Source organism: Mobula birostris, chromosome 12, assembly GCF_030028105.1.
Source record: "Mobula birostris isolate sMobBir1 chromosome 12, sMobBir1.hap1, whole genome shotgun sequence".
NCBI lineage: Eukaryota > Metazoa > Chordata > Chondrichthyes > Myliobatiformes > Myliobatidae > Mobula > Mobula birostris.
This window is the reverse complement of record NC_092381.1, coordinates 62,008,430-62,021,575: the sequence shown is the minus strand read 5'-3', so window position 1 is coordinate 62,021,575 and position 13,146 is coordinate 62,008,430. Positions and strand designations below refer to the sequence as shown.

Sequence of the window (13,146 nt, the reverse complement as noted above, 5' to 3'; positions counted from 1 at the left end):
TGGACTACCTAAAATTTCCAGTAATCTTTCTCCTTCAGCCCGTAGAATGATTGCACTTCTTACTTTAATGGCGAAAAGATGTATCTTACAACATTGGAAAGAGCCTAATGCTCCAACTACCTTTTTTTGGTTTTCTCAGACGATATTATGCTTGAATTTGGAGAAAATTAGAAACAATCTTTATGATTCCTCATTTAAATTTGAACAGACCTGGAGATCTTTTATTCAATATTTTCATTTAATGTAATATATACCCTTCTTGGTTTTTTTTTACTGTTTTTAATGGAGGTCGGGATTGAGGACGTGATTTTAAGTTTTTTAACTCTGTTTGGTTTCAAGTTAGCCCATTGCTTTGCTTTTAGTTAGTTGCACGGTGGTTTTTTTGGGGGGAGGTTTTTTTCCTTTTCTCTATTAATATATATATAAAAATTAGTATACTATTATGTTACCTTGGTACGTTATGTTTAAATTACATTGTATCATTTTTTTGTATTAATATCTCCTGTAATTTTATTATATTCTAACAGTGTATTAGTGCCTATATGACTTACCTTTTTGTATACTTATTCAATAAAAAGATTTAAAAAGAAAGAAAGATTACCAGTTGTCGAAGAGTATCGAGGGAATTGGTGCCTTCAAAGCTATCATCCACCAAAGAGTTCAAGGTTCAAAAGTTCGAAGTATATGTCACCATATACAACCCTGAGATTCATTTTCTTGTGGGCATATTTATAAATGTACAGAATAATAACTATAGCAAAATAAATGTAAGACCACCCAACTAGGGCATTCAACCAGAGTGCTGAAGACAACAAACTATGCAAATACAAAATAAGAAATAATAATAATAAATAAATAAGCAATAAATATTAGGAACATGAGATGAAGAGTTCTTGAAAGTGAGTCCTTTGGTTGGGTGAACATTTCAAGTGGGCAAGATGAAGTTACCCCCTTTGGCTCAAGACCCTCATAGTAACTGTTCCTGAATTGGGTGATGCGAGTCCTGAGGCTCTTGTACCATCTTCCAGATGGTAGCAGTGAGAAGAGAACATCTCCTGGGTGGTGAGGGTTAATGAATGTAGATGCTGCTTTCCTGCAACAAAGTTTTGTGTAGATGTGCTCAATGGTTGGGATGGCTTTACCCGTGATGGACTGGGCTGTATCCACTACTTTTGTAGGGTTTTCCATTTGAGGACATTAGTGCTTCCATACCAGGTTGTGATGCAGCCAGTCAGTATACTCTGTACTACACCTCTGTAGAAGAATAAAAGAAGAATGGAAATGACTATGTATGGCTGCCAGTGGCAATTGACTGGCTCTTTCTTTCTATTTCAGAGATTGTTTTGGCGTTTTAGACTGTGAATGGTGTGTGGTGGATAGTGATGGAAAAACACATCTGGATGAGCCATACTGCACATCCCAGAAAGAATGCTTTGGAGGAATTGTTGGAGCTAAGAGTCCCTATATCGATGACATGCCTGCCTTGGGTAAGGATGATACAGTGAACGGAAGCGTAGTGGTAGGCTCTGTTATATAGTACATCCTTTACTAATCTTGAAATGCTGAATGCCAATTTATAAAATGATAACTAATAAAGTACTAATAACAAATGTCAAGCCACTCTTGTGGAGATTTGTTAGGTGATAAATTGGCAGCTAAAACAATGTCATATTTTATTTGCAGGCATTGCCATTTTCTAAGAATAAGATGTTCCCCAATTCTCATTCCATATTATTATAAATTTGCCTGTAATACTTGATTTTCACATCAAGTTCGATTATGTGCACCACTAACAGCCAAGGTGACCAGAAGCTCCTTTTGAGTTGTGACATATGTAAATATTTTAAAACTATCTGGTCTGCGCTCTTGTTTCCGAGAATGTAAATAAGTGAAGTACTTACTACTTAAGTTTCTAGATGTGAATTTAATTCACTCTAATACCTTTTTCTTATGTCAACAAATTAAAATGACTGCCATCTTCTTTACTGTTTCCTTTACAGAGATGGTTTAACATTGTTTTCTATTTATTTCATTCTCTCATTTGTTGTCTAATCTGTAGGTGGCCCACACAGGCTGCTTGATTCTGAGATGCATCCTCAATTAAACATCATTGTTCCAGTATTTTCAGTATATGATTCTTTGCCTAAGGCCTTGTTGTGCTTACTCGTTAACCTTGCTCAGTGCAAACGCTATTCTGCTATTCTCAGGATTCAAAATCATCTTCTGTTGCCCTGAAGGCAAATCATTGAAACTCAATTTTTCCTTTTAAGGCTCTTTGTTTTCCTCACGTCACAAGTATGGGCATTTGGAGCCATGTCTTTGAGTGCACTACCAAGTGGAAGTTTGAGGTCTATGCTTGTGAAAGGTGTTTAAAGACTATTGAGCGTAGAGATATTAGATTATGAGGACACTCAGTCCTCATTTATTGTCATTTAGAAATGCATGCATGCATTAAGAAATGATACAATATTCAATCCATAATCTATTTTCTGTTCAACAGCTGCTGCACTGATTCAGTGAGCTGACTGACTGAGGCACCTGTCGTTAAAAACTTTACTGCTCAAACTAGTTCCTCTTTAGCATATTTTCATAGTTACGGAAACATGAAATTCTCATTTTTGATGAGAGGTTTCATTAAAGTCTTTAGCAGTTCCCCTCCACAGAGTAGTGCACATTGTTTCAATCTGCAAGCCCGCTGCACATTATACTGGCCTCCATCTACTTGAATCCAACATTAGTGAGTTATTTTTTTAACTGTTACCAGTACATTTAAATCAGTTGACCTGTCAGAGAAAAGCTGTAAAGTAAAGGCATCCGTTAGTCTTGTGAGACCATGGATCTGCGCCTGGAAAGTCTTCACTCCCCAGGGCGCAGGCCTGGGCAAGGTTGTATGGAAGACCAGCAGTTGCCCATGTTACAAGTCTCCCCTCTCCACGACACCAATGTTGTCCAAGGGAAGGGCATTAGGACCCATACAGTTTGGCACCAGTGTCGTCGCAGAGCAATGTGTAATTAAGTGCCTTGCTCAAGGACATAACACGTTCCCTCGGCTGGGGCTCGACCTTCAGGTCGCTAGTCCAATGCCTTAACCACTTGGCCACGTGCCCATAAAGAGAAAAGCTGTATAACTTCAAAATAAGAAGCCCAGCATGTCATTTATCATGTCCCAGAACTTGTGATTGGTGTGCATCAAAATGAGCTACTCTTGGACCATGCTCATTTGTAATTTCTATTTGTTAGTGACAAGGAAACTTTGTCAAACGTTCACTGTTAATATTACAACATGGAGCTCAGCCCAAGATGATCAGATACGTGTTCTGAGTATAACCGGGTGGGGGGAGGCGGGGAAGAATTCTGATACCAATTTGTTGGCAGTATATTGATTACGTTATAGTTCATCTAGAATTCATTAAATATTGCTTTGCCAACAGCTCCAGCGATAAACTATTACTATTACAGTCCCTTCCCAGGATTAACCTGTAGGGCATTCTGGAATGTGTTTTATATTGCTCCCGTGCGATCTTGCTGTGACCTGTGCTGGTTTACCAAGTGCATGGGGACCACACCAACTTGAACAAATGATGGATCTTTACATTTTACCTCTCATTTTTACACGATCCTAAAAAGTTAACGTCAAGCAAATTCCCATTAAGCCACACCTGGTCTTTAGCTATTTTCAAAGGATGTGCTGTCAACATCGTTCCACAGCTCCATTTAGAGTCCACATTTAGAGTCCGTGTTCTCTTCAGTCTGTGGACCACTAAATCCTTCACTGACTGCTTTTCCTCTAATCTTCTGGAGGGCTTGCTTCTCCTTACCTACCATCAGTGATAAAAGGTAATGTCTGTTGTCCTAAAGTTCCTTTACTAGGACATAATGGCTATCTGGTAGTAGTTTGTGCTTCAGGTCCATCTAGTTGTTTAGTTGTATATTGGAACCATAGGACGGGCAATGAACCAGGTAGCCTTCGGGTAATTTTCTTTTCTTTTTTTGCCAAATTACAGGCGATGAGGTTGTAGCGTTGAACATGATCAAAAGTGCCCCAGTTGGCCCCGTGGCTGGTGGGATCATGGGGTGCATCATGGTTCTTGTTCTGGCAGTGTACGCTTACCGACACCAGATCCACAGGAGAAGTCACCAGCACATGTCTCCGCTTGCAGCACAAGGTGAGAACTTAGCCTTCCCAGGTTCGCTGTCCGGGAAATTTATGGTTTGACATGTATAACTGGGGATATATGAAATTGATGTAGAAGGGAGGGGAAGGATTACTTGTTAGACAAGGAGGACTATGTTCCATTCACCATACTTGATACCTTCTAGAATTCAGATTTAGATTTATTTATCACATGTACACTAAAACATAATTTGAAAAGCATAGTTTGCGTAACAAAAACCAACACACCCAAGGATGTGCTGGGTCATCCCGCAAGTGTTACCACACGTTCCATCACCAACATAACGTGGCCACGGTGCTAGGCAGAACTACACAGAACATAACCATCATCTAAACAACGACTGCAAAACAAATCGCTTTCCTCTCGCCTACTCACCCTCCAACTGCTGAACAGGCCTCTAGCCTCCAAGCTACAACCATCGGGCTTCAAATTCTGGACTTCTGATCAACTTTTAGGCTTCAATCGACCCCTGCAGTAGTCAATCCAGATTTGAACTCCAAATCACTGGCCCTCGTGCCTCCCAGGACCCACCAGCCTGGGACTTTCTAACATCTATGAATGTTCTTCCTCTCATGTCCATATCTCTGGCCTTGAGTGTGAAGTGGAGGCCGAGTCTGTGGTTGTCGTTTGTCACCTGTCCGAGTCGCAGCTTTTGAATGCGGACCTCTGGCCTGAATTCTAAATCCCCCAGATCACTGTCCCTAAACCCTAATGTGATCTCCAACTCCACTCTCTATCCCCAAAACTATCTCCTTGAGCTTAAAAATCAACTAAGTCTGGGCTACGATGTCACCTGAGACTGCAACTTGGCACCATCTTGACCAGAAGTTGCCCTTTATTTGTTCCCCTGTGGTTAAAGCACTACTTGGTAAACTTTTCTCAGTCATGAAGATTAGAGGACCCCAATTTGAAGTTTATTTCCAAAGTGTTGCCAGTTTCTTCATAGTTCTAAGTGCAACATTAAAATTTCCTGATTGTTGTAGCAATATGATTGCTTCATTATAAATTCTTCTATTTTGTTTCTATTTTATTTTTATGCCTTAAACTTCCTTTGATTTGACGCTGCTTCCAGAGTTGAATTAATGTTGTGAAGATACTTTTCCCTCCCACATTAAAGAATAAAAATGATATAACCTGATGGAAAAAAATATATATATATACATAAGCTTCTTTAAACAAAAGGTTGCATCTAAAACTTCTTTTTGTATATATACGAACAGAGATGTCTGTCCGAATGTCCAACCTAGAAAATGACCGCGACGAGAGGGATGAAGACAGTCATGAGGACAGAGGAATCAGTAAGTACTACCTACAGTGAAGATAAAAAGAAAGATATTTGTGAAGTGAATTGCTTCAGTCACATTGTGATTCTAAATTTAACATCTTGGAAGGTCATGGGGTAAAGCTTACTTTTAGCAACTGTTGTTCTGAGAGTGAACAGAAGATGAGAAAATGCTGCCCGGTGACTCTGACAACTACACTGCTCCATGTGATGTTGAATGACCTAAATCAGGAAGCTTGAGGTGCCCTTCCTGATCAGTGTAGTTTCACCTGAGATGGTAAGAGGGGCCTTGTCCCTGGCAAAGAATGAGAAAGTAAATCAGCTGGCATCTCACTCTTGTTAATCTTGAAGTTGGTATATATTGGAGTTAGGTATGGACAGAATAGGTTTTTCATGATGCAATGGTTCAGGTAGAGGCACAGTAACTATGCAAGGTTCAGAACGTCAACAGATGTTCATGTGTGAGTTTTTTCACATGAGTTAGTAGAGAGGAAAACTTGAAAGATCCTTAACAATCATGGCATAACCGTCCAGCAGGAAAACAGGCTTTCCTTTCCCTTCTTAAACAGTAGGAAGTGTATTTGCTATCTTCCAATTTCAGGAATTGTAGCAGAGGACATCTCCATAAGCCTTAAACATAAGATTCTCCAACTCATCAACCACCTTGATTTTTCATCTCATATAACGTATTGAAGAAAGATACAGAAGATTTTTAACCGATATTTCTTTTGTCTCTACCTGAAACAGATTTGAATTTAGTTTTCTTCATCTCTTTTACAAGCAATTTTTAACATTTTTATCCCCCTTTTGTCAACTTCCTGTTCAAACTTGACTGATTTTTAAAAACCCTTTCGCACATCAGCATTATAAGTTATTTCGTTTAATAATTTCCATAACTGCTCTGGCTCTCCGTGGTGGTACTACTTCCCCGTGAAGGGTTCATCCCACATGTTCACAGAGAATAGCAAATACTTTTTAAAAAGTGTTTGCCACAGTTTTATCAAAAGTGCTATCTTCAAATTTAATCTCTCATCACTTCAGCTAACATCGGCTTGTTTCTTTGACCTTGTAAAATCTAATACCCAAGTTTCATTGCCAAACTCACCTTGAATTTTTGCAATACCATTTCTAAGTTGGGCTGGTCCCTATTTAGATTATTGACAGAACCTTACAACATAATTTGACAAGGCTTAACATTAAGAATTTCAATTTCTGATCATAATGCTTGCCTGAGAATTTGAATACGTACTCAATTGTGAGCTGCTGCTTACAGGAGGGAAGGGGGTAACTGTTGTTTTGATCATGTATTATGCCACAGTAACTTTTGTTTTGGGGTCTTGCAATCGTAGTTTAAACTTTTGAAATGTGAACTTTGTTACAGCAACCAAGGGCTGTTTGGTAATAATTACATTATGTTACATTTGGGGCAATTTTTCTATTTCTTCCAACTCAAATATGTTTCTGGATTTCTGCCTTCTGAAGTTTGTTTAGAAACAAGTATTGTATTCTAATAATTGCAGTTACACTTGTGTGTTTAAGGTAATGATGGTACTTGCATTCTATTCTAAGTGGAATATATTCTTAAATAAATGATAGAAAACAAATAACTTTGGTCTTCTAACATGTATGGTATTATCTGCTGGTATGATGCCCTCTTTTTTGATTAGCATGAAAAACATGATCTGAAGTTGTGTCAAAGTGCATTATGAAGTAATTGTATCTATGAGGAAAACAAAATGTAAAACAAAAGCAAGGAGAGAGATGGCAAATGGTAAAATGGTGTGAGTTTTTAAAAGCGTTCAAAGTAGCTAAGTTTAAAAATGAAAGTTCAGAATGAATGTGCTATGTTGTTTCCACTCCCTCTTATCATAATCATAGTTGTGGGTTTTTCTTAACCTCAGTTCCTGAGAGACCTTAAGTTTCCTCCCACTCTGCACTGGGCTTGGGGGTGGTGAGTGTTGACTGGGTCTGGGACTGTACGTGGGAAGAGAACTAAGAATCTCTTTTGCCTCTGGATTTGAACTTGATGGGTGAGCTGGTAGTGGAATACCAGTACAAGTACCTGCTCAGTTCATTAATTGCTCTTTTTCCCCCTACCTCCTCTGCTTCATATTCCCTTGCCCTTCCCCCACCTCAGGCACTGCATGAACTTGAAATTTTAAATTCACTATTACTTAGAGATGTACATTTAGAAATGTTGATTACTGAATCTTAATTGTTCTTTTGAATAGTCAGTAACACAAGATTTATTGCGGCTGTAATTGAAAGACACGCACACAGTCCAGAACGCAGACGACGATACTGGGGAAGATCAGGAACAGAAAGTGATCACGGTAAGTTCAATGGTCTTGCACATCACTCAATGGAGAAAGAAAGTACCATTTAACTCTGAATAATATGTAACATTTCAGAAACTAGAAAGTGATTTCATTTCTGTCTAAAAGAAACTGGTCCTATCTGTGTGGGCTGTAATTGATGTGGAACTTAAGTCAAAACTAGAAATGAATTACTGAATTGAATTAACTTTATTTCTTACATCCTTCACATACATGAGGAGTAAAAACCTTTACATCACTGTCTAACTGTACAATGTGCAATCATAGTAATTTATAATAAATAGAACAGTCAATGTAATATAGAGTACACTCAAATCTGCGTGAGTTCATCAGTCTGATGGCCTGGTGGAAGAAATTGTCCCAGAGCCTGTTGGACCTGATTTCCCAGATGGTAGCAGCTGGAATAGATTGTGGTTGGGGTGACTCAGGTCCCCAATGATTCTACGGGCCCCTTTTACACACCTGTCCTTGTAAATGTCCTGAATCATGGGAAGTCCGCAACTACAGGTTATCTTTTAATAGGTGAAAGAATCCCCAGAAAAATTCTTGGGAGATAAACAACTCTTGAACTGCTGGTCATTATTTTAACACCTCAACATTTTAGTGTAATATTTCCAAAAATATTCTGTGTGTCTTTTGTTTGTATAATATTGAATCACTGTCCAGAGCACCCTTGAATTGGTTCTATTCTAGCAATGTGAGTTTGACAGTGTTTAGTTTTCTTAAGCTAGGTTTCTGAGTACGTAAGAAACCTGTACTCAAAATGAACAAATACTTCAAGATGTTGCTTGAGTTAGAAGAAAATATAAACTTTATAATTATTGTATTGGTGTATGTGGTAAGTGCATTATTTTAGCATTGTTTAAACGAGGATGTTGCAATGATTTTAATGAATTGGAACCTCTGTTACCTTGCTGCTATTTTAACCTTTAATTATAAATCTTCATCCTCAATGTACTTTATTTTCCTGCTAACTGTATAAAATATGCAGATGCATTACCAAGCTATCACTGGATTTGAATGAATGGGGTTCTATGTGGATTTAGCAGTACAACTGATCTGACAGAATTGCTCAGCTGAAAACTAGTGTCTATGTCAAACAGACAAACCTATGATGTAATAAAACATTTGAAATGCTTCCACATGTTTTCACAGCTGGTGTTTGGGATGTATCCACCCAGTTATTTTGCAATTCATGCAACTTTAAAATATATTAAGTTCATTTATATGGAGAATTAGAATTCTTGTTGTCTCAGTCACCATCTTGAAAATGGAAAATTAAATTTATTGAAGGAGTGGAGAGAACAGATTCAGTCCAAATAGAACCTGTTCTACCTAGAGTACTGTCACTAAAATGTTAAATTTGATGCCTTGAAGGTATGGTTTACCAAAAATCTTAAGGTGGAGGTGAATTGATACATATTCAACATGGACAGTGAATGTTGTGACCAACGTAGTCTTTAGCTGCATAGGCTCCCTGCTCTATATTTACTTATTTTTTTATAGTGGTCTGCAGTTAATATTAGGTTTCCTGCTGGTGATTAATGGTCAAAATGTCTGAGGTGTTTATAGTATGGGCAATTCACAAGCCAAACATGTAACTGTTTCTTTCAAACCACTGATAATCATTTTCAGTTTTATAAATAATAAAGCTAGGAGATAATTGAAAATTTTGCATTGTAGTTTCTGAAAACGATGTATTTAGAAATTAATTTTGTGAACTTGCAATCATCTGCAGGTTACAGTACAATGAGTCCCCAGGAGGACAGTGAAAACCCACCATGCAATAATGATCCATTATCTGCTGGAGTGGATGTTGGCAATCATGAGGAAGATTTAGAGTTGGACACGCCACCTCAGACTGCTGCTTTGTTAAGTCACAAATTCCACCATTATCGCCTTCACCACCATCCTTCGCTCCATCACAGCCATCATCTACAGGCAGCAGTTACCGTGCACACTGTGGATGCAGAATGCTGAACCCTGTGTCCTCCCCATTCAGTGGAAGCTACTATCAAAAGGAATTGCGACAACTTGTGTTTTAATCATCAGTCTTTGAGTCAAATGGGGAAAACTCTTGGATTTTTAAGGGGCCCTGACAACCATCAAAACAACTCACTTGGGAATTTAAAGTGTTAACAATACATCACAGATTTTTTTTTAATAAAGGATTATTTTTCTACTATTTATTGAACCTTTTAACAGAAGTGGACCATGGGAAGCAGTTTCTTTAAAAAAACTAATTATTCTCTTCCTGATGATGGATGGCATCATGGATTAAGAACGAACAAAGTTACATTGATAATGACTAAGAATTAATTATATCTGAGTCAAAAGTTTGTCAACACTTTGTGTTTAGTTTGTGTCAATTGCATGAGCTCCACAAACCTCTTCAGAATAGTGTTACTATTAACTTTTTGTTGCGAGCTACAGTCTCAGCCAACGTCTTGAGGATCACTCAAGAATGCAGCAAGAGTTGATGAAATGCAGTTGTGCAAATTGGATTATCCCATATAGGGAGCACCTAATTTTGATCATGCTACTCAGTAAGCTAATCGGAGGACAGGTACTTAAAACCACAGGAAATAAAGTAACTCATTTGGCTCAGTGTTTCTATTATAGCAAGCAGCTTTCACTTGTTATAAAATCTGGGATATTCCTGCCTCTTAATAAAGTTCGAAAATCACCTTTTGTTGTAGCAAAGTTATAGGAATTCTCAGCATGATTTACAGTCTACGTTTAGGCAGGCTGTGTATGGTGTACTAATGGTATCAGGGCTCACAGGTAAGGACAAAGTCTTAGCTCAAATGGCCATCTGGCAATTTTATGAGCACTACTATAAGGCAGGCAGTAATTATTATATCATTCTTATTGCTGCTGTCTTAAAGTGGCAGTGTTATGAGACCAGTCTGGAGTGAGATTTTATATTGGAATGTTAGTGTTAAATACTTGTGGTGCAGTGGAAATTTTTGAAATATCAGAGTTTTCAATTAACTTCACTGCTCTGAGCTAAAGTTAGGTGTTAAGTAGCATAACCTGAAGAGCAACTGATGCTGCAAAGTCTTTTTTTTAATAACTATGTCTTCTGTAGATTAATCTCTAGTGATCGTTGCTCTTTCAGTCAGTTATGATCCTACATGTAATATTTTTTAAATCCTCTGAAATTGCTGCTGATAATTACATGAAGTTTAGGGGAGGGGAGAATACTAGTAAATACATGATTCATGTACAGTTCATATGCTCTCCAGTCAGTTCTCCCGAAGAAAATGGTTTAATGAAATTGTAAAGTTGTTTTTTTATTTTTATGGTTACAGTTGATTAAAATTTTAATTATTTGTATTCCTATGTTTTTAAACTGTAAAGTCTTTTTATTAAACAAAATCTTAAAATAGATTTTACGTGTGAAGGATATATAATTGTAAAATTAAAGGAGTGTAACTTCAAAGAGGTATTTTGCATGTTTTTGTTTATAAGGCTGTGTTACACTATGAAGTGAACCGCATGTGAAAAAGTTGTAAAATGAAACTAATTTCTGTAGGAAAAGCTTTTCCAAATATTTTTCACCAAAACAGTCATCACTCAGTGCACATACAAACATTAAAATATGACTGCAAGTTTTTACTCGACAATCATTTTATTACAAAGAGAGACTGCAACCTAATCAGGCCAGTTCCCTTTTGTTTCCCTTCCTAAGAAAACACTCTTCAGTGTAAGAATGTGACTCCATTGTGAGTAAGAGACAGGTACTTTGTCGAGTGAAAATCATATTGATGACACTTTATTGTTTTCTCTTTTGTTGTCCAGAGAAGCAGAACAAGAACAAGCCCTTCTACCACAAGTCTACCTTCCCACATTACATATCTCAAAGTATCTATAAGGATGTGGTCTTAAATATCCTAAATCTGTGGCATCACAGTTCTGTGGGACAGAGAATTTCAAAAATTCACTACTCTTGAATGTAAGAATTCCTTCCCATCACTGTCCTAAATGCATAATCTATTTGAAGAACATGATTCTGAAGTTCTAGCCATCTTAGACATTGGAAACATATTTTCACTTTCATTTTCAGTCACTTAAGAATGATATATTTTAATAAAATCACTCAATATTATAGAGTATAAGGGAAATCTACAAAATTTCTGGATAGATTAATCTTCCCGGCCCAATGAATTGAACGAAGATTATTTTCAAATAAAAAGGATACCCTCCTGTGTATAACACCCTAATGCATAATATTTCTGGACTTAAAGTGGCACAGTTGAAGTAAGGGTACACATTCCCTTAATGCCTCATTATTTTTTTACTAATTACACTTCCCCTCTCTCCTAGCCCCATCCTAAAGCATAGATGTCACATAACCATGGAACTGTTATCACTTCTCAAAGCTGCTACAATACCTTGGGTTGCTAAAACAATGGACTTAAACCCTGCATTGGCATTAAAAGCTTTCATGCAGGATTATATGCCCATATTTACATATATCACAGCTGTGTACAAGAAGTTCTTATCTCTACTGTCTTTTAATGGTGGCTATCCCAAATTAAGACAATAATGATTGTATTGCTGCATGATTAAACTGTAAATTTATTTGTTATTAAATGATTGAATATATTTCAGGCAAAAGAAAACTCTTGCACTCATTACATTGCATTCTATGTTCCATAGTTTTGCTCACTCATTTTCTCTGCCTACGATTCTTTGTGACTTGTTGGTCCCCTCCATGCAACCTTGTAGTGGCAAACCTTTAATTGGGTACCACAAAAATTGGCATCTCTCAACTATCAGTCCCTCACGAACAGAGGAGAATCAGTGGATGTTGTTTGCTGGCATCTTCGAAAGGCCTTCGATAAGATGCCGCACATGAGGCTGCTAAACAAGCTAAGAACCCATGGTATTACAGGAAACATACTAGTAAACCAGCAGAAGGCAAAAAGATTGGGGGGGAGGGGGTTGGAAAGGGGGCTATTCTCACTGACTGCCAGTGACTAGTGGTGTTCCACAGGGTTGGTGGTGGGTATGCAACTTTTCATGTTCGATGTTATGGATGACAGAATTGATGGCTTTGTGGATGATACAAAGGTAGCTGGAGGGGAGGTACTACTGAGGATGCAGGAAGTCAGCAGAAGGACTTGGACAGATCAGGAGAATGGACAATGAAGTGGCAGATGGAATACAGCACAGGGAAGTATGCACTCTTGTAGGGAGAATAAAGGTGAGAAGCAAATTCAGAAATCAGAGGTGCAAAGAGACTTTGATCCTTGTACAGAATTCCCTGAAGGTTAATTTGCAGGTTGAGTTGGTAGTAAGAAAGTACAAATGCAATATAAGCATTAATTTCCAGAGGATTGGAATA

At 37.8% G+C, this 13,146-nt stretch overlaps 1 protein-coding gene across 2 annotated transcripts in view; it reads left to right on the top strand.

Moving 5' to 3' along the window:
- Positions 1-12,404, top strand: part of cachd1 (cache domain containing 1) — a 193,594-nt gene extending 181,190 nt beyond the window's left edge. For both annotated transcript variants that reach the window (XM_072273892.1, XM_072273891.1), the window contains exons 24-28: positions 1,336-1,487; positions 4,005-4,166; positions 5,396-5,473; positions 7,689-7,790; positions 9,532-12,404. In XM_072273892.1, coding sequence (XP_072129993.1) covers positions 1,336-1,487; positions 4,005-4,166; positions 5,396-5,473; positions 7,689-7,790; positions 9,532-9,773 — 736 coding nt within the window. In that variant the 3' untranslated portion in view covers positions 9,774-12,404. The remainder of the gene's footprint in view (positions 1-1,335; positions 1,488-4,004; positions 4,167-5,395; positions 5,474-7,688; positions 7,791-9,531) is intronic.
- The last annotated feature ends 742 nt before the right edge of the window (positions 12,405-13,146 follow it).